This window comes from Chelonia mydas, chromosome 3 (assembly GCF_015237465.2).
Source record: "Chelonia mydas isolate rCheMyd1 chromosome 3, rCheMyd1.pri.v2, whole genome shotgun sequence".
NCBI classification, from domain to species: Eukaryota; Metazoa; Chordata; order Testudines; family Cheloniidae; genus Chelonia; species Chelonia mydas.
This window is the reverse complement of record NC_057851.1, coordinates 86357190-86383381: the sequence shown is the minus strand read 5'-3', so window position 1 is coordinate 86383381 and position 26192 is coordinate 86357190. Positions and strand designations below refer to the sequence as shown.

At 45.4% G+C, this 26192-nt stretch overlaps 2 protein-coding genes and 1 pseudogene across 9 annotated transcripts in view; all 3 read right to left on the bottom strand.

The window, feature by feature from the left end:
- Window positions 1-9355, bottom strand: part of DSE (dermatan sulfate epimerase) — a 71883-nt gene extending 62528 nt beyond the window's left edge. The window contains exon 1 of one of the 2 annotated variants that reach the window (XM_027819895.3): window positions 8912-9355. In XM_027819895.3, coding sequence (XP_027675696.2) covers window positions 8912-8921 — 10 coding nt within the window. In that variant the 5' untranslated portion in view covers window positions 8922-9355. Of the gene's footprint in view, window positions 1-2696; window positions 2767-8911 lie in introns of those variants that run through there. The other variant, XM_037894665.2, reaches the window with a different exon arrangement.
- Window positions 4301-5909, bottom strand: LOC102937033 (annotated as a pseudogene).
- A 3219-nt stretch (window positions 9356-12574) lies between the features above and the next one.
- NT5DC1 (5'-nucleotidase domain containing 1) overlaps window positions 12575-26192 on the bottom strand; it is a 231464-nt gene continuing 217846 nt past the window's right edge. Inside the window, exons 12-15 of one of the 7 annotated variants that reach the window (XR_006289557.1) lie at window positions 21018-21113; window positions 16268-16403; window positions 15190-15428; window positions 12575-13836 (exon numbers count right to left, since the gene is read on the bottom strand). Coding sequence is in view for 5 of the 7 variants with exons in the window: in XM_043542831.1 (XP_043398766.1) it covers window positions 15356-15428; window positions 16268-16403; window positions 21018-21113 (305 nt within the window). In the remaining 2 variants the exon portion in view is untranslated. The other 6 variants (XM_043542832.1, XM_043542831.1, XM_043542833.1 and 3 more) reach the window with 6 other exon arrangements.

Here is a 26192-nt window from a genome sequence, read left to right as displayed (position 1 = left end):
CCCCGACTGCTCTGCCATCGACTCCTGTCCTCCACTGCGGCGAGAGGCGGAAGTGGAGTCGACGTGGGAGCGGCGGCAGTTGACCCCGCACTGTGAGGACGCAAGCTAAATCAACCTAAGTTACGTCGACTTCAGCTACGCTATTCTCGTAACTGAAGTTGCATATCTTAGGTCAATCCCCCCCACAGTGTAGACTAGGCCAAAGACTCAGCCTGGTTACAAAATGCAGTTAAGTTCCAGAATACAGATGGTACCAAGTTTGTAACACAACACTGCCGTAACCTGGTTCTTGATATGGCTCTGCTTATAATGTAGACTGGGTCATTTTTTTAAAAAGGCTGGGACAAACTTGTTGCTGGAATATTACTTAAAAGGGATAAGAAAAGGTCTCCAACATAGATCAGTTTTTCTCAGTTAACCTTTTTTGTATTATCTAGGTTAAACCAACTAAAGTGGCTTGGGGACAGTGTTTTTTCTTTTTATAGCTTTAAAAATAGTTTTATTGCTAGTTAAAGGTGCCAGACTGACAGCAGTGGGGATAAAAAATCTTTCTAGTCAGTGCATGGATATATCATGGATACGAACTGTGCAAGTTTCTATATACTATCCTGGAAATGTGTCTCAATCTTGACCTAGAGGGATCACTTCTGCAGGGGGAGGAGATAATTCTGTTTATAATCTCATTCAATAATTGTTCTCTCTGCTGAGACTACTAATTAGGCCTTGTCTACACTAGAACAGATTTGCATGTATAGCTAAGTAGGCATACCTAATCTGGCTAGTGGAGATGCAGTTTATACCAGCAAAAGAGTGATTTCGCCAATATAGCTTATACCAATTTCCTGAACAATACAAGATATATTAGTAAAAGGACCTTTTTGGGTAGAATAACTGCATCTATATTTGACTTTTGGTGGCACAGATATGTCAGTTAGGCTGTGATTCTCTCCCCCCCCCCACCCCCCACCCCCATTCCTAGCTGGCAAAGTAATGCCAGCAAAACTTTTAAGTGTAAACCAGACCTAAGTAATAAATAAGAACATTTGTCCACTAAGAACTGAAACCATCATACTCAAGTCACCCAACCACCATTCCACAGTGGGAATGGTCTAAACTGGATTTATATCTTACATTCTGATTAAAGGCTTTCCATCCCATTATCATTCTCTTGAGCAAGTGAAATGGAATGCACAGAAGACTTCAATAGGTTTAGAGATCTGGATAAAACGTTATAAAGCACCAGGACTTTAGGATTAATATCTAAAACTCTGATTGTCTATTTTTATTCATATAGCATCTGAACTGTGCTTTGTGCACCCAACCAATGTGGTTTGCCCACAAGTAATTAATATTTATCTATTTCCTATGGCACTTAAACATTTTTGATAACAAGCAAAAATGGCAAGCCGGTCAACTTCAGGCAAATCATGGTCTTGCTCTGTGCCTTAGTTTCCCTAGCTTCAAAACAAGGATGCTCACCTTTCACACAGGCATTTTATGAGGCTTAACTCATTAGTGTCTGTAAAGAGCTTTGGGGCTCTTGGTGCTACAGAAGAGCACAAAGCTCCAAAGTTTAAAGTTTTTGTACTACTTTTAGTCATTTTGTCCCCACCTAACCACTCCACATTTCTCTAATACAGCCCAATTCTGTAAGGTTCTGAATGTCTCGAGTGGTAATGAGCAGCCATTGACTAGACCAGTGGTTTTTAACTCTGGGGGGGTCCACAGAGTATGTCTAAGATTTCCAAAGGACCCCGCACCTCCGCTCGAAAAATTTTAAGGGGACGCAAATGAAAAAAGGTTGAAAACCACTGGAGTAGACCACTGAGGGGACTCCAACCCTCAGGATCACTTCCCCAGTGGTTTGTTGCAAACTGATTTAGACAGGTAAGGAAAAATGACATTTCTACTCAAATTTCTATTGGCTTGATTCCCAAAGGTGATGAGCCCCATCAGAGTCAGTGGGCACTTTGGTAAAAAAACCAACCCAACCCATCCCTCTCTTTGGATGTGTCAATCCCCCCTTACATTTCCTGGTACAGCGAGATCACTGACTGGGACTTGTCAGAAAGAAAACATGCCACAGGACCTCTAGCTACAGAGCCATTCGGGAAACGCAATTGCTGCCTGCATGGGGAGGAAGGGGGGCGGGGGGGGGCGCATTCAGCTCCAGGCTCAATGAGAACCAGAAGGATTCGGTCAGGCTCACCCCCACACGTGTCTCGGCAATACAGCCCATAACACGTCCCAAAGGAGCAGGGCTCAAGCACTTCGGTGAACTCTTCTCCCGATCCCCACAACAAGCCCCTCCCCGGACTCACGGCCCGACGCTCCGGAGCAGCAGCAGCGGCTGCGGCGGGGTTAGCGCGGCTCGAGAGTCCCCGCACTTCTCCCGGGACAAGGGAGCCGCTCTTCTTCAGCCCCAGCCCCCCGCCCCCGACGGCGCCCCTCCAGCCTGCACCCCCCCCCCCCGCATTAGCCCGGGGCGCAGTCGGGACGGTCCTGCTGCCCCCGCAGCTGCACCGCGCATCATGCCGACGCTGCGAGGGGCACAGGGGGGCAGGGCCCGGGAGACGAGCGGAGCCCCCCGCCCGCAGCGGAGCCGGCCGCTTGGCTCCCCGAAAGTTTCCACTTCCAAGCCCAGGGGCGAGTTCCCGGACTGGGGGGAAGCGACCCCCACCCCCTTCGCCCCTTACCTCGCCCCCGAGTCTCCTCAGTTCGGCCCCGGCGCGGCGGCAGCGCCCGGCAGCCGCAGGGGGAGCCGCTCCGGACGCCCCCAGCTCATTGAGTCGGCCGGGCCATCCCCGCGGCGGGGCGGACGGAGGCGCCTGGAGCCGGGCGCGGAGCGGGGATGTGGAGGCGCCGCCGGGACACCCGAGCGCCGCCAGAGCAGAGGGAGGAAACCGCAACGTCACCGAATGCAGCTGGGGGAGGGGAGGGGAAGCGCCTGGGGAGCCCCCCGAGCCCACCCCCTTCCCCCCGCCTGGGCCCGGACATCCTCCCTCCCGGCTGGAGAGCAGAGCACGACCCCACCCCTGCTGAGCCCTGCCGGGCGCTTCGCTCCCCGCGAGGTGCAGCACAAACAAGGCACATGCCGTGCCCAGGGCCAGCACGGGCTACAACGCCAGCTCCTTTGGATCTACCGGGATCCTGCTGCTGCTGCTGCTGCTTGTACCCAATCCCCACACTACGCCGTCCACACAGAGAACAAGTCTAGCTGCTCCTACTGACCCCCCCCCCCCCCCCCCACATCCAGACGCCCCCCCAGGAATCCCCGGAGCCTAAGTCTTGCGAAATCCCATATGCAGCTCCCGTGTCCGTCTTGATTCAGGCAGTTTTTGGGCCTAGGCTTCCAAGCTCTAACTTCTAACACAAGTCTACACTCCTACTGCACCTAAAAATTCTGGACCCTGTTGCATTCTGATACATGAATGCCACAAAATCCCAGATCCAACACACAGCTCCTACTAGATCAAACCCTCATTCCCAAATTTAACCCTCACTCCCCAATTCTATGGGACCAGCGGAAAACAAGTCTGGCCGCCATTCCCCCTTACACCATAACATTCCAGAGTCTGATGGGTCCTGGAGCAGAAGCACCACAAAAACCTAGATTCAGCTCCTGGATCACAGCAATTTGACTTATTGCAGCCAAAATGTGAGATGTCAACCCTGTGTTATTCATATGGAATTTCTGATCACTTCAATTTGATCAATGACACCTAACAACATAGATGTTAAACTGCAAAGTTCAAGCCATTCATATTCAATCTCCATCTCTCCAGTCACCACACTCTATGGGTGAAGTAGAATTTCTCATCCAAAACCAAGAACCACCTCCCTTAGCCAACAAAGAATCAAACCAAAAGCGCACTCAAACAGGGCATTTTTTAAAACTCATATTCAGTGTTTGGACAACAAGTTATACATGTGTTCCCCAAAGTATGACTGAAACTGTGCTATCTTAGTTGAATCAGACTTGCCTGGCATTGTGTGTATTGTGTACTATATGCACATCATAAAACTGAGTATAAATAAATACTCTGGAATTGTTGTCTTGCTTCTTTAGGCTGTTTGGTTGCAGATTCTCCAGTATTTCTCCACTCTGGAGGACTGAACAAATTTTATCACTCTCAGGCTCTTCTACAGGGATCAAGATCACATCATTTACTGTGCATGTGAAAAGACTGTGTCCTGACCACATTCTGGTAGGGTAACTGAATAAATAAATTCTGTTTACCTACATTTTCCCAGAGGATATTCTTCCAGAGAAATCTACTCTGTGATGTTGCTTGAGGTAGAATGATTGCTGAACTCCACCATAGGTGGTTGCCTTTTAATAGTGGTTGAGTGACAGTGATCACTGCATACAATCTGTAAAGTATTTCTTAGGATTCTTGTTATAGAAATGAAAAAGCTGTAGTTTCTGAGGCTGATTTTAATCAGGTTGTCCATTTGGGGGGGGGGGGGGGTAGAGTAAGAGTTGCCTCCTGAGCCCACAGGTGCTCACTTTATTTACATATCCACAAACACCATGAAACACCAGCCCAGCCCCCCCACTAGCAGCACGGTCAAGTGAATTCCACAGATGAGCAGTTCATTCATGAGGCTGAAGTCCACCCACCTTCGCCCCAACAAGAGGAGGAGAATGGAGAGTTTGGACTGGAAATGCAGAAAGATCTGGATGCCCAGGTACTGAAGGCAAAACAAGATAGAGAGAGTGCCACCCAGAGGATGGAGGTAAACAGGCTGCAGCTGAAGTACAGCAGGAAACGAATGAATCCGTACATCCATCGGGATTTCAGGTAGATGTCGAAGTTGTTGTACTTGGTGTGCACCAAGCGAGTGGTCCTTACTGGGCCACAGGCTGAATGCAGACATGTTGTGTGGGGGCCGTGGAAAGAACGGACACGGCGGGGAATGGGGATTACAGGCATCAGGCACCCCACAGGTCACAGAGTCCCAGAGCAGGATTTGCAGTGCACATACCAAATGTCATCCATTAATATGGAAAAGATTCAGCAACCTATGAATGTAAACTTTCTGCTGAATTTCCAGGAAGGAACAGGCCGTGCTGCCCTTGGCCCTGGGCTGAGTGGCCACCACTACTGCGGGGCAGGTGTCCCGGGTCGCGGGGGCAGGGGGGGGGCCTGAGGTCAAACGCTGCTATGCACATGTGCAGGCCAGCAGCACAGTGGGCAGTCTGATTCACTGCTGTATTGAAAAGATTAGCTAACTTCTGGAAACAAAAATTTGTTTAGGTCCTGCAGCTCTGTTGGATTTCACAACACTATTAGCACAATGAAGAGGTTGGATATTAGGAATTTTAGGTTGGATATTAGGAAAAACTTTTTCACTAGGAGGGTGGTGAAGCACTGGAATGCGTCTCCTAGGGAGGTGGTGGAATCTCCACATCATCCTCCCATGTCATTTTCTGTAGGCAGTGGCTGGCCCGTATAGTCCGGGTTCTGTCGCAATTGTGGTTCTGCTCCATAAGGGCCTTCATCTGGTTTGCCAGCTCCTGTGGCAGAGCTCAGTCCTGGGCAGCCTGATTCATCAACAGCCGATTAGTCTCCTGCTGCATCGGAGTCGCCTCCTGTTGGGTGGTTGCTTGGATTCGGGTAGCCTCCTGCTGGGCCGCAGTGGCTTGTATTAGAGCATTGACTACGTCGTCCATCTTGGGGATGGGATGGTTTTGGCTAACCCTGGTTTAAGTCCCCATTGTGGAAATCCCACCTCTAACACCACGTGTGGCAAATTGCTGGCACAATTATGATGGATCCCACGCTTCCTCTTCTGGGGGGGGGGTTCAGGGTGCAGTTTCCTGCCCCTGAACTAGGGTATCTACTGTCCCACTAGTAACGCAAAGAAGGGTAATGGAAAGGGAGGGACCCAGGCCCACCCTCTACTCCAGGTTCCAGCCCAGGGGCCCTAGGGATAGTGGCAAACCACTTGAACTAATGCTTCCTTCCCCTGGGCTACTTCCCTCTCCTGCTCTTCAGCTTGTGGGCTTCCTGCCCTCTCTCTCCGGGTGTTGCTTTACCAAGGGTCTTGGTCTTCTAGCCAGCCACTGCACTTCTCCAAACTCTCCTCTACTTCAACTCGTCCAAACTGCACTCTGCTCCAACTCCTTCCGACTGCTCTCTGCTCCAACTCCTTTCCCTGGATGATTGAAGCAGGGGGGTTTTATCAGGTGACTGGCTTCAGGTGCTCTAATTGGCTTCAGGTGCTTTTAATTAATCTATAGAAACCTTTTTTCCCTCTACAGGGAATAAGGCTTCTCCTCATCCTGGGACTTACATATCTCTCCTATATCACTCTCCTACTGCCTTCTAGCCATGCTGTATCACAGTAGTAAACAGGGTCTTCAAGACAGCAGGGAGAGGAGATGGCAGGAGACAAAGCAAATTTACATTTCTGCAAACACAGATGAGAAGAAAGAACATGAAGCATCCTTCATCACCAGACTCCATGTCACCTTCTTTGCTTTAAGGGGTAACCCTCAAAAGAATTCACTTCAAAGGGTGTCTGGAATACAAAGGAAAGGGGCAGAAAACCCTAAGATCTCTCTTTCTCACACACACACCTAAGAAGACAAAGGAACCCGCCATTTGGTCTTGGGGGAGGGGGACGGGGATCCTGACCTGAGAATTTGGTCAGCCTTGCTGCTGGGAAACTATAGTAAGGATTTTACCTTGAACCAATTCTAGCTCATTAAGTTTAGCTACTATAAAGCATTTTATTTCTTTTGTAACTGTTTTTGACTTTAATGCCTTATATTTGAATTCAACTTAAAATCCTATCTTCTTTTGTTAATTAATTTGTTTTACTTTTAATCTAAACCAACCCAGTGCAGTGTTTAAACTGAACTCTTTGGGTAACTCCAGTTAAAGAAGCAAACTTTGAATATTGACCCTTTACAGGGCAATGGACCTTTAATCTCTGAACTGCCCAGGAGAAGGCTTGACAGTGCAGAACACACATTTTGGGGGAAATTCAGGACAGGGAGTGAATTGGGGTCACCCTGCAAGTAGTAACCAAGGCTGGCGGAAGTCAGACTGGTGAAGAATTACTGACAGGCTGCTGGGGTCAGCGTTGTTGGACCAGGGCTGCAGCTATACACAGACATTCCGAGTGGGACCTTCATACTGGCGGGCTGTTTGCCCAGGTTGGAAGCTACACTAGTAAAGCACTTTGAGGCACTCAAGGCTGCAGGGCAGGCAGTGACACAACTGCTCACTGCTCTGGATTGCACCCTGGAATGTGACAGAGGGGCAGTTTGGTGAATGAGTAGCCAGAGAACCATTGCAGTATTCTGGGCTGCTGGATGGCTAGTGAGCTGCTGAAGCTCACAGCTGCTTTCCTACTTCCCTCAGCCAGGGGCTGCACCGCAGAGAACAGCTCAGAATCTGAGCCATGTCTCCTTTGACTCCCCTTTGCCAGCACTGGCCTCTTCTCTGAGATTTGACACATTCTCGCCATGCTCAGTGCAGGTGTCCTCCTCGGCGTGGCTCCTGTCACCTCTGACAGACTTTCTGTATCTCTCTGCATCACCCATCTCCCCCTCTACTTTCAAATTTCATTGGAATATGTCATTATTTCTCTCCTCCTCCGGTTACGTTGTTCTAGTTTACATTTGGAAAGGTCCTATTGAAATTTAATACATTTTGAGATACCCCATTTCCATAAACGATATTGTAGAAAACAAAACTGTATTGAACACTGGGTTCCAGCCCAGGGCCCTGTACTGCCCAGCTAGGTCAGACCCTTTACCCATATTGGAGTTTTCCTTGAGCCATTTCCTACCTTGTCTCTGGGTCTCCAAGTCTCTTCTCTGGTTACCCAAGGTCCCTCCAAAGCCTCCCTTCATGCTGGCAGCTGCCTTTCGTGCTCTGACTCTCCTCTGCTGAGCCAGGGCCCTGAAAGAGCCTTGTTGATCCTTACAGTCTCTTCCCTCCAGCTCTTTCCCCCACCTGGACCCCGTCAGCACTTAAACCTGGTTCTTTTTTCACAGGAAGGCCCTGATTCCTGAGAGATGGGGCTTGTTCTGTAATGAGGGTTGGCTTAGCCCCAGGCCCTCCTGCCCAAGGGCAAGTCACCCTGTTACATGTGTTATTGCTGCTGCCCACGCCACACAACTACCCAGGCCTTTTGATTCTTTCTACTATTTGTGTCTTCTTCCAAGTACCCTCCTCTGCCTGGAACCCCCTTCCTGATGTGAGTTGCGTGGGCTCCACTTTCAGCTTAAAGCACGTCTACCATGAGGCCTAGGAACAATATTGAAAAATAAAATAGAAAGGTACAAAAGCCTCCAGATACTCACATTAAGTAACCAAAGCAACTGTATATCTTTATGCTGTAACCCTTGTACTCCCTCCTCCTTCCCTTTCATAGGTGTGATCATTCCTTATAATATCTTAACTCATATTGCTAAATCCTGTCAGGAAGGGACACTGGGCCAGAGCTTTTTTTGCAACCAAATTGTAGAGTGCAAATCAGAGGGAGGGAGGTAAAGCCAGCTTAAAGGTCACCTTTGCACTGCCCTGATCCTGGTGCTAATCTGCATAGGCTATTCCCTCTGCATTGTGTTAGCACAACCTGAAGGCTGCTCTAATTTACAGCAAGCTATTCTAATCCTCAGCCTTATTAGGGGCATCTTGGCCAGACCCCCTTTCCCATGCTAGGTCAGTAGAAGGAGGATGAGTAATGTTTGAGTCTCTGCAGGAGCTGTGTGCCTCTTGAGGTGATCTTCCCAGGACTGGTTAAGGCCAGATCTCACTAGCAGTGTGACACAAAGCAGCCATCCCACACAAGAAGACCGAGCCCCTGGATTTTTATTACTCTGTAGATTGCAGGCACACCACTGGAGCTGTAAAAACGCATACATGAAAATAAATAAGTAATCACTTACCTTTCTCCATCTTCTCTGTCTCACACACTCTTCAAACTCTTCTCCTAGCTTAGCCTCTTGTTGCCCTATTCCATAGTGGCTGTTAGCTGGAAGAGGAAACACTAGAAACCTTTCCCGTTGGTTCTTCTTTTTGTGTAAATTGAGCCACTTCTCGGCTTTATGTTTCCCTCTTTTTCTTCCTGCTTGTTCTCTCAGATGGTTTAAGCTAAGGCCCGCAGATAGGTAGTAAGTCAGATGTAAAGATAAACTGCAGCAGATTTCGGCGTGAAGGAGGAAACTGCAACATCAGCAAGCTCAGTCACTGGAAAGTGAAAAAGCTGCTGAGTGAGGGCAGGATGCCGTGGAGGCCCTCTTGTCCATACATGGAGCAATGGTAAAGTGGGCACAGTAGCGCATCATACCCTCAGCACAGCCGTTTGATACAAACCCCTGAAAAGGCTTCGAGCTACAGGAAGAGTGCGGGTGAATCAGCTAATCTGCATCCTGCCACAGTTTCTCAAAGTTCTGTCAAGGCATGGTTAAGCCCAGGGGCGGCAGGTTTGTGTAATTTTTGGTGGTGCCCAGAACGGGTCCAAGTCCCCGCCCCCCGACCTGCCTAAGGCTCTGGGAGGGAGTTTGGGTGCAGGACGGGGTTTGCGGTGCAGGGTCTGGGAGGAAGTTTGGGTGCAGGAGGGGTGTGGACTCTGGGATGGAGTTTGGGTGCAGGCTCTGGGCTGGGGCATGGGGTTGGGGTGGAGGAGGGGGTGTGAAGTGCAGGCTCTGGGAGGGAGTTGGGGTGCAGGAGGGGTACAGGCTCTGGAAGGGAGCTTGGATGCTGGGTGCGGGCTCTGGGCTGGGACAGATGGTTGAGGTGCAGGAGGGGGTATGGGAGGGGGCTTGGGTGCTGGGTGTGGGCTCTGGGAGGTGGTTTGGGTGCTGGGTGCAAGCTCAGGGCTGGGACAGAGGGTTGGGGTGCAGCAGGGGGTGCGGGGCATCGGACTGGACCAGGGATGAGGAGTTTGGGGTTCAGCAGGCAGGCTGCCCCGGAGCTGGGGCGGGGGCCAGAGAGGAGGACTCCCCCCAGCCCTCTCACCTAAGCCCCCCAGGCTGCTGCTCAGGACATCCAGCCAGGATAAGCCCCCCCCCCCTATCCCCCCGGCCACAGAGTCAACTCAGAGACGCCTGCCAGGGAGGGGGGAGGCTGCCATGCACCTCCTCCTCTCTTCCCCCTGCAGGTGCAGCAGCCGCCACAGCTTGCCCTCGGTGCCACTCCCTTGTAGCCAGCAGCAGCCGGGTAAGGAGCGCAGCACGGAGCTGCAGGGGACAGCCACCCACTGCCCAGGGCAGGCAGGGAGGCACGGGGGATAGACCCGGCCCCGAGCCTTGGTGGAGCTGGGTCCCATGGGCCCTGAATTTGCTGGAGCCCGGGCACCACGGGCCCATACAACTCGCCGCCTCTGGTCAAGCCATCTGAATACTTGCTAGTGACTTTTTCCTCCTGTGCTCAACACAGTCACTGTAAGTGGTCAGGTGCTGGTGCTGCTTTGATCCACAATATGTGTCCTTCTCAAGAAAATATTGGTCATCAAGGTAATTTCTGTTACTTTTATATTACCAAAAAGAAAAGGAGGACTTGTGGCACCTTAGAGACTAACAAATTTATCTGAGTATAAGCTTTCATGAGCTACAGCTCACTTCATCGGATGCATTCAGTGGAAAAAACCGATGAAGTGAGCTCATGAAAGCTTATACTCAGATAAATTTGTTAGTCTCTAAGGTGCCACAAGTCCTCCTTTTCTTTTTGCAAATACAGACTAACATGGCTGCTACTCTGAAACCTTTTATATTATCGTGGACCACACCTACATTTAGCCTTAATCTGCTCCTTGTTTCCCTGTATGACAGCTGTTGCAGCACTTAACTCTCTTGTGCCTGCTCTCCTGTTTCTTTCTCCCTCCTTCTCTTGGGATTGGTCTGTACTTGAAACTGTAAAGTGCACCGTTTCTGCTTGCAAGCATTACTCTAGGGTTTCCCCCTAGTTCCACAGGGAGAACATTTCCTGCTACAGCACAGAACTGATCTGTGTATGGCTTCTCACACTAGCACAACTTGATCATACCTTATTTTTTAAACTATGCCCTCAACTTTCTCTCCGCCCACGCGAACTATGATGTCTTTCACTGGGTACACTATCTTCCACCGGGAAGTGGAAACCGCACTCACACTCAGGCAAACTTTACAAGCTAACATTAATCAGTGCTCCCATGTAGCCATCACCTTCTCTTGCCCTGAATTTCCAAGATGTTTACAAAGTGAAAGCCTCACTGCAACATCTTGAAAATTCAGATGTTCACATACCCTCCTTTTCACAGAACATGACAGTGGAATCTACCTACCTTCTGGATGTATTTGACATGACGGACGTTGACTGTTCAGCTACAGAACTGCTGATGCTTCATGCAAATATCTGAAAGATGCCCACTTAGGAAATAATACATGCTCTATACTTTCTGTATTTCTCTCTATTTATTTATATTATAGGGAATATGTGAATGAAAAGAGGCTGTGTTCTGGCAAATGTGTTTGGTCTTGCTGTTTACTCTCCATCTGAAGTCATAATCTTCTCATAGTGATATCATGACTATTTAGTATTGATAAGGTGGTAGGTGTGATGCTGTATGATGGAATATGACCATTTATATAGTTGATATTACCACTATTATGCAATTGCAACAAATCTTGTACAAAGCGTATCATGTAAGGAGTCAATGGTAAAGTTACAGTATATCAAATATGATTAACCAGGTTAAATCCGTGGATAGTCTCTGTATCTCAAGTACTGGATGTTGGCCTGGGACTTGTATCTTAGACATGTGTTCTCTGTTCTCTGAAAGCGGCACGGCTGGGTGGCCACCCAGGAGATATTCAAGTGCCGCCCAGTTGATTAGCAGAGGGTGCACATCCGGCAGCGTGTGTTCATGTGCTCCTTGTGTCAGTTGTATGAGATGAATTGAAAAATACTATTTCTTTTGTTTATCATTTTTACAGTGGATATATTTGTAATAAAAAATAATAATATAAAGTGAGCAGTGTGCACTTTGTATTCTGTGTTGTAATTGAAAGCAATATTGAAAATGTAGAAAAATATCCAAAAATATTTAATACATTTCAATTGGTAGTCTATTGGTATAAGTGCGATTAATCGCGATTAATTTTTTTAATCACAATTAATTTTTTTTAGTTAATAGTTTGAATTAACTGCAATTAATCGACAGCCTGAATAATTTTATTTCTCTTACACTTAAATTTAATTCTTTGAGTAGTGAGTTCTAAAATGCCTAACCTGTCCTGGCTGGAGTAATTATCCCTATGACAACTTTTAAAAAATATACATTATATCTAGGTTTTTGGTTTCTACTAGTGGTGCACAGCCACACATACCTCGGTGCACATAACATTTATTCTTCACATAGATGAAAAAAATTAGAGGGAACATTTCATGTGTTGTATTCCTGGGTGACACCCACCAGATAGATTTACATCAAGGACAGACAACTATGTGTTGATGGCCAATTAAGGACACCACTCTAACTATGGGCCATAGAAGAAACTCATCCAATCCAATAAGCCTTCCGGTGGACGCCTCAGCAAGAATATGGGCAACAGTTGCCCCTATGACTCATCAAACCATGTAAGGACCTGTGATATGTTCATGTGACCCTGGAGTCCATCTTGGGCCAGTAACTTTCTACAAACAGAGGTTGTGAATGTCATTTGAGACAGTAAAATTCCATGAACGTGGCAAACAATATAAAAGAACCCCCGAGATAGGTCCATTTTGTCTTTATTTCTCAGGACTGGATATCTAACAAGGAAGCTTTGAACAAGGACTGATGATCCCCAATATGCTTGGGTAAGTTACACAGAGACTTTTGCAAGCAAGCAGTTTATTCCATCACTTCTATGATTCTGATCTACGAACACTGCAAAATCACTTGTATGTATATGATCTATTAACCATTTATAATGCTGTGTCTTTTCTTTTATCATTAAACCTTTAGTTTTTAGTTACTAAAGGATTGGCATCAATATGATTAATGGGTAAGATCTGAGTTATATATTGACCTGGCTAAGTGGCTGATCTCTTGGGATCGGAAGGACCCTATATCTGATTAAATTGGTTTTCAGCAACCATTTATCATATAGTCCAGTTTCTGGGTGGTGAGCCAAGGGCTGGAATGCCGAAGGAGACTGCATTTTTGACTTATTTTTAACCAGTGCGGTGAGACAGAAGTTCACTTTTGTTCCTGGCTTAGTATAATCTAATGATAGAATAACCTATTTCTCAGCAGTTTGTTCTGAATTTGGCACTCTCACTGTGCCTCATTGAGGCGTGGTGACAGTAGGGTCCACAGTGTGCTAGGTACTTTCCATACACAGAGGAACACCCTTCCCCAAAAGCATGTGGTCTGTAAAAGGCAGAACAAAATCTTGGGGAAAAGAGGCAAAACACACCCTCAAAGTGAGCAGGATTATGATAGGCATACATTGTCTTAATTATTTAAACCAAAATATATAAAAGCCATCCCCCTGCCCCCCAATGTTATCTGTTGTTGGCCCTCAATCCTCAGCCACTTTTAAATGGTTGCCCACTTGCTAAGCCATGCTTCCATTCCATTTTCCAGCAGTGAGCAGGGCACACACACGATGACATAGGAGGCTGCTATATAGATGGTGAAGGTTTGATCTTGCCCAATGCTGCTGCAGTCTCTAGGTTCTCAGGTGATGGGGGCCACTGCCCTATGTGGCTGCCCATGGTATGAGTGATCTGGGCCACATCAGGGAGTAGCAGGAAATGGAAGTTCAGCCTGGTTAGCTCCCTCCATCACTGCTGCAGCTGATCTGGCTGCCGCTCTGGAATCTGGTTGCCGTATTCTTGGTGTGATCTGCCCAATATAATTTAAAGAGGGTTTATCATCTCCGTATTCTGTGATAAAATGCCTCTGCCCACATAGCAAAAATGTGATAGCAAAAATGCCAATGCAGTTTTGAACTAGTGTTAATCTGATTTGCTGTTTGCTATCACCTATGATGGCTCATTTTGAATGCTGTGCATGGTTCTGCATACTGGCTCAGGTTACGCTAGAGTAAAGCAATAGTGGGTGGAAACTCCAGCTCTCAATTATAATTTTGAGGCACAGCAAGAGAAGAGTTAGAGTATACCGTCAGGGCTGGTGCAGAGACTGGTACATGAACCACTCATTGTATTCATAATAGCTTATGAAAGGAAGCTTTTCTTAGACTTTTAAAAACACCTCTGAAAATTTTACTATAATTTTGTTAGGCATGAAGGGTGGAATTTTCTGAATTGCACTAGTGATTTAGGAGAACATGTCCTATTGGAAGTCCATTCCTAAATCAGATAGATGCTTTTGAAAATCTCATCCATAGAAGCTTTGGGCATAGGCACTGGCGAGGATAAACTATTTCATGATTGGTTACTTTGTACTTTAACTTATTAGGAGAAAAAGTCAATGTCACTGTTCTGTATAGAGATGAATATCAGTGCTAACCTCCAAAATAAGTAACTTTCTGACTGCCTGATAGAATCTGGTCTGGTCAGATCAGCTGAGAATTCTATACAACGTTTATAATTTGTATCTCCATTTGTGCCATTGCCATTTTGTGTGTTCCACCCTCTTTGGACAAGTGGACCAAAACCATAGCATGGTTTTGAAGTGGCTTTTATCCCCACAACACGTATTTTAAACTGTGTCACAACAGCATTAGAGAAAACCATGTATGAACTTTGCGAGGGTGAGCAGGAAGCAGGTGGGATCTCCCGGGTAGTTCTGATTAAAATAGCTTTGTTATAGTGCTGATACAGCTTCAGATGTTAGCCTTTATGTGAACAATAACATCTGGTCAACTCTGAAATCTTTGTGGCTTGCGGTTCTTGTCAAAGAGATGCCATGGGTACCCACCATATCCTCAACAGATTTCCCTCAGACCTCTGCCATAAACTCAAGCAAATGATCAGGCATGCTGGCAGTACTGCTTGCTTTAATACCTGGAGCTATGCATGGAGGATTCCTCAGCCTGTGCTATAAAGAAGCAATTAAACTGTACAATGGCAAGTTTTATAATGGCAATACCAGAGTCTGTCTAACTTCCTGGATTTCAACTTATTTTTCATGATCCTGTTTTTAATCACTATTCCTATTTATTTAGACTGTTTATGCTAAATGAAAATAAAAGCAATATTTGCTTCCTGCATTAGAGGGACATAAAATACAAACCTCTGTGTTTACATGGATTTTTCCTGTGGTTCACTGAAGTCTCAGATCTGCCTTCAGATGTTCCACTTACTCAGAAAAGCAGTTTATTACAGGCATCTGGATGGCTCCAGGGATTGGTAACAGAATGTAGAGCCTCTGACCCTTACGTGTGCAGGTCAGATCCAGCTCAGGTTGGCAGAGAGTGGTCCTCCTGAAGTTCTGACGGGGAGGTATGCAAACACACCAAAATAACTGGCAGTCTACACAGAGAGAGGGTAAGGACTGGATGGGCCTTAATAATACGTAGTGTACTTCCCTTCCTAGAAGTTATCCCCCTATGTTAGATGTGAGGCACATTGGCACGGTGCACAGAGAAGCCCGCACAGCTGCAGCTTGTCTGTAGCTGTTCTGCAGGAAAGAGAAGGCCTCAATGTCCGTGACTATCACTCTCACATCCTTCCGGCACCCCTAAACATTTTTCACAATTTGCCTGGGTTGCTTACCTGTGGGTGACAGTTCAAGATAACAATTTTGCAGATTCATTCCAACTTCCACCTCGAGTTTTTTCTCCAATCTCTTTTCTGAGCGCTGAAAAGGGGGTGGAGAAAGGTGGGGGCCAGCTAGCTGTAGACATCCTGATCTAGTCTCCTTTCAGTTCTTAATGCCAACGGAGTTAAAATGAAATACAAACTTCCCCCAAATATGTGTATAATAAGTAGATTATCCTGGTTGAAAAAATAAGGCATTTAATCTGCCAAGTGAGCAAAGCTATTTTAATATTAACACCATACTGTTCCTTCTGTAGGACTGAGTAGTAGATGGCTGCCTTGAGCCACTGCTTTTACGCAAACTTTGCCAACATATGCAGTTTCTAAAGCACTGCACTTTGGAGTACTTCTGCAAATAAGGATTCCTTGCCTAGGGAAACAGCATCTTCATGTCAAATCAATAGCTGCTATGTTGTATTTTGTAGTCTATTTCCTTTTCTGTACCAGAGGTTAACTCCTTCTTTTTAAAAAGTGATATGAATGAAACTCATTAAATACAAGATACTGCAGAACATATAAACTATGCACAGAAGAAGTATATTTACACTTACTGCATTCCTCTCCTATGTGGTGACAGTTCAATATTGATGTTCAGGGTGGGAAACAGTTCGGCTCTGATTGCTGGCATCTCTTTACTAACTTTGCTTTTTAATCTCATGTGTTTTGACACATTATTTAATCTGAAACCTATGAAATGTAAAGCAACACCATTTAATTTACACATTATTGTTTGCAAAGATACTGCACATTATGGTTAAGTGCTTTTTGAATAAGGGTGTGCTGATGAAGGTAAAGTCCTCTCTCCCTATTGGTGGTACAAGGGGTACAAATTGGCTAACAGTTTTATGAAACCCAGGACATGTAACTGCATTCCCAGGGTGGAGAGAAACTTCATGAAAAGACCAGCCATGGACGCTCCTCTTCTCTTTATTATTTTTTTATAGGTCAGTGGGAAGTTATCATCCCCTGTGCTAGTTTCAGGGTCCCTGAGATTAGAGCTCCTAGAAAGAAGAGCCGGGGTTTCTTTATGACATTGCTTATAGAAGAAGTGCTGTTTCTCGACGGAAAAGGCAGGCTAATCACTTTGAATTACTGCCATCTCATTAACTGGTGACCTAGTCTTAGCCAATGATTACATGGTGGGTAAAGTGGCTGTAGGCTGGGCTGATTCAGCCTGTGCCAGGACCAGAGACTAGAAGTCAGAACAGAGTTCCTTTAAATTTTATTACAAATAAGGAGCAATATTATGTGGTCAAGGTGAAAAGATTAACGTTTCTCTCATCCATTTCTCCCTGAATGCAATGGAGAGGTAGTACTATCAGCCTGATTAAGACTCACCTCCTGGCTCCCCAGTTTTTGAGCTATCAGCTAGAAATACATCTTTGGACTATGCAACATGTTCATCAATGGATAGAAACCCAACACCACTGGGACATGGACAGACCCTGATCATATGCTATTGTCCCATCACATCATAGCCCATAGCCCAATTCCCAAGTATAAGAGATGGGCTGGGCAGAGGTGATGGGTCAATTTCAGCTTTGACTTGCATTGCTAAATCCTAGATTTATACGCTTGCAATTGAGCATTTGGGCCACAGGCTCTGCCCCTGGAAATTCCCCTACGAGTTGGTCTGGATGCTGCTTTCTTAGGGCATGCTTCTCCACTCAAGTTGCAGGGCAAACTCTATAGCTGGGGAACTCAGGAGCTCTCAACAACCAAAGAATCTGTTGTGCCCAGGAATGGACGTGGGGGAAAAACAAACGAGGAGCAAGCCAGCTAAAATGTTTATCTGAATACATTTTAGTGACTAGGGATTTGAAAGGTTTTCTCCAATAAAACTTCAGTTTCCAGAAACAAGTCTTAATTCAATAAGCAATAATGAGTGGATTCCATTTGTGAAGTTAAAACTGACTTCTCCTAGGTATTATTTTGCATTAGTGGCCACTGGGCTTTGGTCACTGACTCATCCAGATATTCATTTTGAGCATGACAATTTGTGCCATGTTAGGGTTGTAGCATTTAAATTGACTTGCACTTTTTTTAACGATTTCATCTTTCTTTTGTTGTTGCTAGGTTATCAAGTACCGTGAATTCTGAGAAAATTGTTCAGAAATAAATTATCTTTATTTTAAAATTCAAACGGACATGGTTTATACCAAAACAAAGGTTGACAGAGGTTTTATTTAGCAAAGCTGTTACTTTCAAGTTTATACAATGAGATACTTTAATTAATTTTAATTAGCTATTAAAACATATCACCCTGGGGTCCACCTACAGATACTGAGGACAGTAATGTGGACACTGCATTTAAGAACATTCTGCAGTATTCTTTCATACTGGATTCCACAGAAATTTGACAAGTTATGGGTTAAAAAACCCCCTGCAATAGAAGAGAAACACTGGGTCCCATGACTCTCTTCTCCCCATCTCACATGTCACTCCCTCAAGAATTCTCTATTCTCCAGAGCTTCCCTTGTCCTTCCCAAGGTTCATCTGCTCAAAGTCTTTCCTTCCCATCCCCAGACCATTAGCCTTGAAGGCAGTATGGTGCTCTCTCTTTTCTCCACGTAACCACAGCTGAAGCCATACTCAGCAGCAACTCTCTGTTGTTTCACCACTGCTTCTGCTATTGTGTACATCTGCTCGTCTCCAGCAGGAGGCAAGGGTGAATGGGTGTTGACAGTCTTCATCATTAGCCACCACTACCTCTCTTTCTAAACAAGTCCACATTTGCATAGAAGTTTGTGTTTCTTAGGGTGAAGTCTACACTTAGGTTGTTTGGAATCTGGCACATACTATTTTCTAGATGAGGAGATACTACTTATTCGTTGAGACATTGAGACCCAATGATTGTTTTAAGGATTATAACTCTATACACTTAAAACCCAAGACAGGGAACCATGCAACAAAATTCAAATCAGAACATAGAAAGCTTGAAGGTGCTAGGATATTGGTTTGGCCCATAAAATTAGAAATCATTTGCAAAATCAGTATCTGGATCCAGATTTGGATTTCAAACAATCACATAGTTCTGAATCTGAGATTTTAGCTTGAGTCCATCTCTACTTAATACAGACATTTTGTAGACTTGGGGCCAGATTCTCAACGCAAAGGAACTATGCCAATTTACAGCATCTGAAAATCTGATCCCTTGGAGGGGGAGAGGGGGAGTGGGGGAAGAAGACTGAACATCATTGTTCTTCCCTTTACTGGGATTATTAGGTGCTAAAGAGAAACGAGTAAAATCCCAGCCTTGCTAGCAAAATCCCAGCCTTGCTAGCTTTTTAGTTTATAGGTTACAGGGAGCAGCAGGGCACTTTTAGAGACCAGAACTCTCTTATCCCACTTTTAGTTATAACCGATATTTCCTGTAAGGGATACATTTCTTGTTTTCTGTATTTTTTAAACTTTTTTTGTTTCTTTTCTTTATAGGTATGACTTGCGGTAACCCATCAGTGCTAAGCACACAGCCAACTGAAAAGGTGCAGGTATCTTGTGGGTACACTGGAGTAGATAAATTTAAAACGAATGTCTCTATGTTATAGAAACAAGATAGTTCAGGCTGATTTTTGTGTAACAAAGATTTAATGCTTCTTTTTGTGTTCTGACTTCTGCATATGAACTGTCCTACCCTGTGGGAATGCGATCATGCAGTGAACTGGAGTCAAGCTACTAATTTATTTCATGTAGACCATCAGGCAGACATAAGATAACAACAACAGTTGTTTGTTTCAAACCGGAAGTCTAGAAGTGAAAGATTATTGCTAATTGAAATAGCCATCCAGTCCTCTAAGGAAGTTTATCTGATATTCTGCTACTGCCTTGTGCACGGGAGTTATAGATAGTCAGACATGTTGCTTTTGAAATAAATGGCCAAATTCTGGTCTATTAAACCAGGGTAAATTTGGAGTAACTTCACTCTTATCAACTAGTTACTCTGGACTGAGATGGATGGTCCAGTGGCTAGCCTAGCACCCGGCCTGCATTTAAAAGTTTTGCCAGCATGGTTATGTCCATTAGGAGTATGAAAAAAATTACACCCATGACCAACACAGTTATACTGGCAAAAAAATCTCTAGTATAAATGCAGTTATACCAGCAAAAAAATCCTATTGCTGGGGCGGCTTATTTCATTAGGGGAACTGGTATAATCTGTACTGGTTGCTTTTGAGATAAATGGGAGTTAGGTGCCAATGTGCATTTGAAAATCCCACTAGGCACCTATCTGCATCTTTAGATGCTTAAATACCTTTAAAAATCTGGTCAAAAGGGTATGTCTACACTTCAATTAAAAACCCACTGCTGGCCCATGCAAGCTGACTCAGGCTCACACTAAGGGGCTGTTTAATTGCAGTGTACGTGTTCAGCCTTGGGCTGGAGGCTGGGATCTGGGACCCTGTGAGGTGGGAGGATCCCAGAGCTTGGACTGCAGCCTGAGCCTGAATGTCTGCACTACAATTAAACAGGTCTTTAGCCTGAGCCCTGAGAGCCTGATCAGTTGGCACAGGGCAGCTGCAGGTGTCTAACTGCAGCGTAGACATGCCCTAAGTGACTTAGGAGACTAATTCTCATTGAAAGTCAATGGAATTTAGGCTAAGTGCCTAAGTCACTTTTGAAAATAAAACTTAGGCTGTTAAATCATGTAGGCTTGCAACACTGAGCAGAGCAATACCTAAATACCTTAAAAATTTGGACCTTAGTCTCGCTGTGCCTCGGTTCCCCATCTGTAAATGGGGATAATAGCACTGCCTTCCCTCCCAGGGCTGTTGACACAATAAATGTATTACAGATTGTATTATATAACTCAGGTACTGTGATAATGGGGGGACTTATGTAAAGATAAAATGTAACTTATACATAAGATAACTTTAACTGTAAACATAATCATAAACAGCATTTGATACTGTGTGTTGTCCTATTTTTATGCCCTCCTCAATCAGCTCTCTCACGAATTGCTGTAGCAGTGGAGGTTGCTGTGGCCTTAAATAGGGAATGTAGACAGTGTCCTTCAAAATGGTGTGAATTTAGCATGTAATTTGGGATGAATTAGTTTCAATGCACTTCTGAGAGGTAGCTTGGTAGGAAGATGTATAGATAAGTACTCAGTGCTCCCCTGTTCCAGTTGTACTATAGTAAAACACAAGTCTGCATGTGGGTCCATTTTTTAATTCATCACTTGATTTTATGGAGCATTGCATGGTATTTTCACCAATTAGCATCTGACAGCAGTTAGTTAAGGACTACAAGGGTATGTGAGGAAAAAGGGGGATATGATCTATTTTGTAGTCACTGGCTCACCATTTGATAGTAATACCCTCGGAGGTTTCGGATAGTAACCAGCAGTTTCCAAGCTATTTGAGGAAAATCGGGTAAATCTATAATCCAGTGGTAAATCTGAAAGAAAGAAACATACCACATTCTGATTAGTTACACAGCCCCTATCACATCCAAAAAAAGCCTGTGATGAATAGCAGTACATATCTTTGTCTTAAATCTTTGAGCTTGTGTGCTCATTGGTATTAGAACGGAATCAGACACCATGACTACGCACTTGTTTGACATCTTCAGCCACCTTACACATTGGCATTAAGGAGTTTACTTAACTTAAGTTTGATACTGGTAGCTTTGTTCCTTGATCACTGCGGTAATATACAGTCACAAGAATGCTGAAAATTATTTTAAAACAAAACCAAACATTTGCAGCATCTACCATTTAGGAACAATTATAAATTCATGTTTGAAATCACCACTCCTTTGTCTTCTTTCAACAGTCTGAGCCTCAGAAAGTTACCATTCCAAACAAGCGAGAAGAAATTGTGAAGTCCATCAGTTTTTATTTCACAGCTATTGTTGTAAGACTCTCAAAATGCACCCAAACTTAGATAGGGTCGCACAGAGGTTTTGGGGGCCCTGGGCAAAATCTTAAATTGAGGCCCTCACCCTTCTAAAAACTATTACCATTGAGACAAAAGAGTTTAAAAAGAGGGGAGGGCCCAGGCCTGTAGGGTTGCTACCTTCCCTGTGGGGATGGGGGAAAGCTGCCCTGCGGACAGCTGGGAGGCCACACCTGGTCCTGCCTCTCCTGGAGCTCTGGTCCCACTGTTAGTGGGAGTAGTATCCCTGATCCAGCTCCTACCTTTCATTATTTTGAGGGCCCTGTCGGGGGGGGGGGAGACTAAGGGCAAACTGCCCCTTTTGCTCTGCCCCCTCATCATTCTCCTCCTCCTCCCCCCACAGCAGCCTTGACCTTAGATATTCTTTCAGTCTGATTTAATAAAACTTTCATTTTCTATCAGGGCTTCCTAGGAATCTGAATTTCTGACTGGGAAGGGGTTAATCATCATTCTTATTGTATGAAGAATGTTGAATAAATGAAAATCTCTCTCTAATGTGTAAAAGCTCTCTTTTGTGCATCCTTGCTATTTAACCCTACTGCTAGCTAAGTCCTTCTCAGCGGTGTTCATATTTAATTAGAAACAGAAAAATAAATAGGAAAGGATACGATGTCCACTTCTATTAACAAGAAAATGGTGCTTTCCTACCATTCAAAATTAAAGAAACCAGAGCTAAATTTTAGCTCTTCAGTGTATTGGCTGGTAAGGAAAAGAGTTACCAGTTAAGCTTATCTCTGAACAGTTGAGTTACAAGACTGACAAGTCTTATTCTGGAGTGCGGTAGAGTGCCAATGTGCATTTGAAAATCCCACTAAGCACCTATCTGCATCTATAACCAGATATAGAGGCAGCATTCAGAGCTACAGCTTTAAGGTTATACTCAACCACAGGTAAAATTAACACATTAGTATTTTAATCCATTCTAGAAACTATTAATAAAATCATATGTATCAGGTTACATAGTGGAAACATAGTAGTACCCCACATTTTGAGAGCGCAAGACCAAATTCTGCCTTCACTGACAACCCATGTACTCTTAATAAGTACCTAGCAGAGAATACAAAAGCGTCAGTGAAGGCAGATATTGATCTAGTATGTGTAACAGATGTCTAGAAAAGTAAACTTTTTGTAAATATTTTACTGAAGAATAATTAACTTTACAGAGATCTTTATTGCACACATACCACAAAATTCAGGTTCAGAATTATATACTGGAGTTACAGTTAAACCATATAAATAGGAGAAAACAATAATAGAAAATAAGAGAGAATTATAAAAGCAGTAGCAGAAGGAGAAAAAAAGGAGCATAGGTAAAGCAGAAAAGAAATATCGGTTTTAAGATGAGATTGAATTGTAATTAAACTGTATTACTAAGAACAGCTTTGTTGTTTTGATGGAACAGTCATGATGGCAAGATACTTCGGACAAGATTTTCTCCAGAAAGGGGAAAGTATTTACAGTAATAGTAAGTATTAAATACATTTTGTGCCTTTAATTATAAAGGAATGCTTTGTCAAGGATTAAATAATTAGGTCCAACTGTTGCCTTAATTTGCAATACATGCCATACGATCCCTCCACACTTCCTGACTGGGGCTGCTGACACTGACAACAATCCTGCTTTGGAAAGCAGAATTCTTACACATTTCAACATCCTGTTGCTCCTAGGGCCAGAGCAGTCAGAGTGGAGGATATGTGTCATCCAAATGTGCAGAGGCAAACAAACCTGGTGTACTCTTGTTTAGGTTGGGGAGGGAGTTCCAAAGGGTGGATGGTTTTTCTTTATGTTCCAGTCTTTATTTCATACAGGATGATAGAGTTGCTTTTATTTTTTCAGGCTCTGGTATCCTGGCCCAATTCCAACTCAGGTATTTAATTCTGTCTTTCTGTGTTCACCCTACAGATGGATATAATGGTGATTGCTTCCTGTCTCTAAACTGTTGCTGTGCCATATATTTACTTTTTGTATTTACAATGAATTTCATCAAAAATTGTTCCCTCTGTCACCCTGGATGTCTTTAAAAATCAATCATCTAATCAACCAATCAATCATTCCCTGTGTGTCCTTCTCTTCTGTCCCTTTTTCCTCTGCACTCTTTGTTTACTATAGTGTATTCTTTTTTTTAGTTTGCCTTCATTTTCATTGGCCTGTTTTACTTCCAGCTGTGAAACCACCCTTGTAACATGGGTTGGTAACACAAGATGTAGCTCTCATAGAATCACAGAGCTGGAAGGAACCTAGAGAGGTCATCTAGTCCAGTCCCCTGCATTCATGGCAGGACTAAGTATTATCTAGACCAGTGGTTCTCAAAGCTGGACCGCTGCTTGTTCAGGGAAAGCCCCTGGCGGGCCGGACCGGTTTGTTTACCTGCCGCGTCCGCAGGTTCGGCCGATTGCGGATCCCACTGGCCGCGGTTCGCCACTCCAGGCCATGGGGGCTGCGGGAAGCGGCGTGGGCCAAGGGAAGTGCTGGCGGCCCTTCCCGCAGCCCCCATTGGCCTGGAGCGGCAAACTGCGGTCAGTGGGAGCCGCGATCGGCCGAACCAGCGGACGCGGCAGGTAAACAAACCGGTCCGGCCCGCCAGGGGCTTTCCCTGAACAAGCGGAAGACCGGCTTTGAGAACCACTGATCCAGACCATTCCTGACAAGTGTTTGTCTAACCTGCTCTTAAAAATCTCCAATGATGGAGATTCCACCACCTCCGCAGGCAATTTACTCCAGTGCTTAACCACTCTGACAGTTAGGAAGTTTTTCCAAATGTCCAACCTAAACATCCCTCACTGCAATTTAAGGCCATTGCTTCTTGTCCTATCCTCAGAGGTTAAGAAAAACAATTTTTCTTCCTCCTCCTTGTAACAACCTTTTATGTACTTGAAAACTGTTATCATGCCCCCTTCTGTCAGTCTTCTCTTTTCCAGACTAAACAAACCCAATTTTTTCAATCTTCCCTCATAGGGGTCATGTTTTCTAGACCTTTAATCATTTTTGTTGCTCTTCTCTGGACTTTCTCCAATTTGTCCACATCTTTCCTGAACTGTGGCGACCAGAACTGGACACAATACTGTAGCTGAGGCCTAATCATCGCAGAGTAGAGCGGAAGAATTACTTCTCCTGTCTTGCTTACAATACTCCTGCTAATACATCCCAGAGTGGTGTTTGCTTTTCTTCAACAGTGTGACACTGTTGACTCATATTCAGCTTGTGATCCACCATGACCCCCAGATCCCTTTCCACAGTACCCCTTCCTAGGCAGTCATTTCCCATTCTGTATGTTGCAACTGATTGTTCCTTTGTGGAGTACTTTGCATTTGTCCTTATTGAATTTCATCCTATTTACTTCAGACCAATTCTCCAGTTTGTCCAGATAATTTTGAATTTTAATCCTGTCTTCCAAAGCACTTGTAATCCCTCCCAGCTTGGTATTGTCCACAAACTTTGTAAGGGTACTCTCTATGCCAGGGGTGGGCAAACTTTCTGGCCTGAGGGCCACATCTGGGTGGGCAAATTGCCTGCAGGGCCATGAATGTAGGGCTGGGACAGGGAGTTGGGGTGCAGGAGGGAGTGCGGGGTGTGGGAGGGGTGCTGTGTGCAGGAAGGAGCTCAGGGCAAGTGGTTGGGCACAGGAGGAGTGTGGGGTGTACGAGGGGGCTCAGGGCAGGGGGTTGGGGTGTGGCGTGTGGCGTGGGCTCAGGGAAGCAGGTTGAGGTGCAGGAGGGGTTTGGGGTGCGGGCTCTGGCCTAGTGCCGCTCCAGGGTGGCAGCGGCATGCAGCGGGGCTAAGACTGGCTCCCTGCCTGCCATGGTCCTGCCCCGCTTCCAGAAGTGGCCGGCACCATGTCCCTGTGGCCCCTGGGGGAGGGGGAGCAGAGGGCTCCACGCGCTGCCCTCACCTGCGGGTACCTGCCCCGAAGCTCCCATTGGTTGCGGTTCCCCGTTCCCGGCCAATGGGAGCTGCGGGGAGCGGTACCTGCAGGCAAGGGCAGAGGACAGAGCCCTCTGCCCCCTTGCCCCACTTCCCCCAGGGGCCGCAGGGACGTGGTGCTGGCTGCTTCCGGGAGCGGTGTGGGGTCCAGGGTGCCACAGGGGTGGCAATCCCCCGGGCTGGATCCAAAGCCCTGATGGGCCGGATCCGGCCTGCAGGCCGTAGTTTGCCCACCCCTGCTCGATACCATTATCTAAATCAGTGATGAAGATATTGAACAGAACTGGACCCAGAACCAATCCCTGCGGGACCCCACTCGTTATGCCCTTCCAGCATGACTGTGAACCACTGATAACTATTCTCTGGGAACGATTTTCCAACTAGTTTTTCACCCACCTTATAGTAGCTCCATCTAGGTTGTATTTTCCTAGTTTGTTTATGAGAAGGTCACGTGAGACAGTATCAAAAGGCTTACTAAAGTCAAGATATACCACATCTGCCGTTTCCCCCCATCCACAAGGCTTGTTACCCTGTCAAAGAAAGCTATCGGGTTGGTTTGACACAATTTGTTCTTGACAAATCCATGTTGTTATTTATCACCTTATTATCTTCTAGGTGTTTGCAAATTGATTGCTTAATTATTTGCTCTTAAGACATA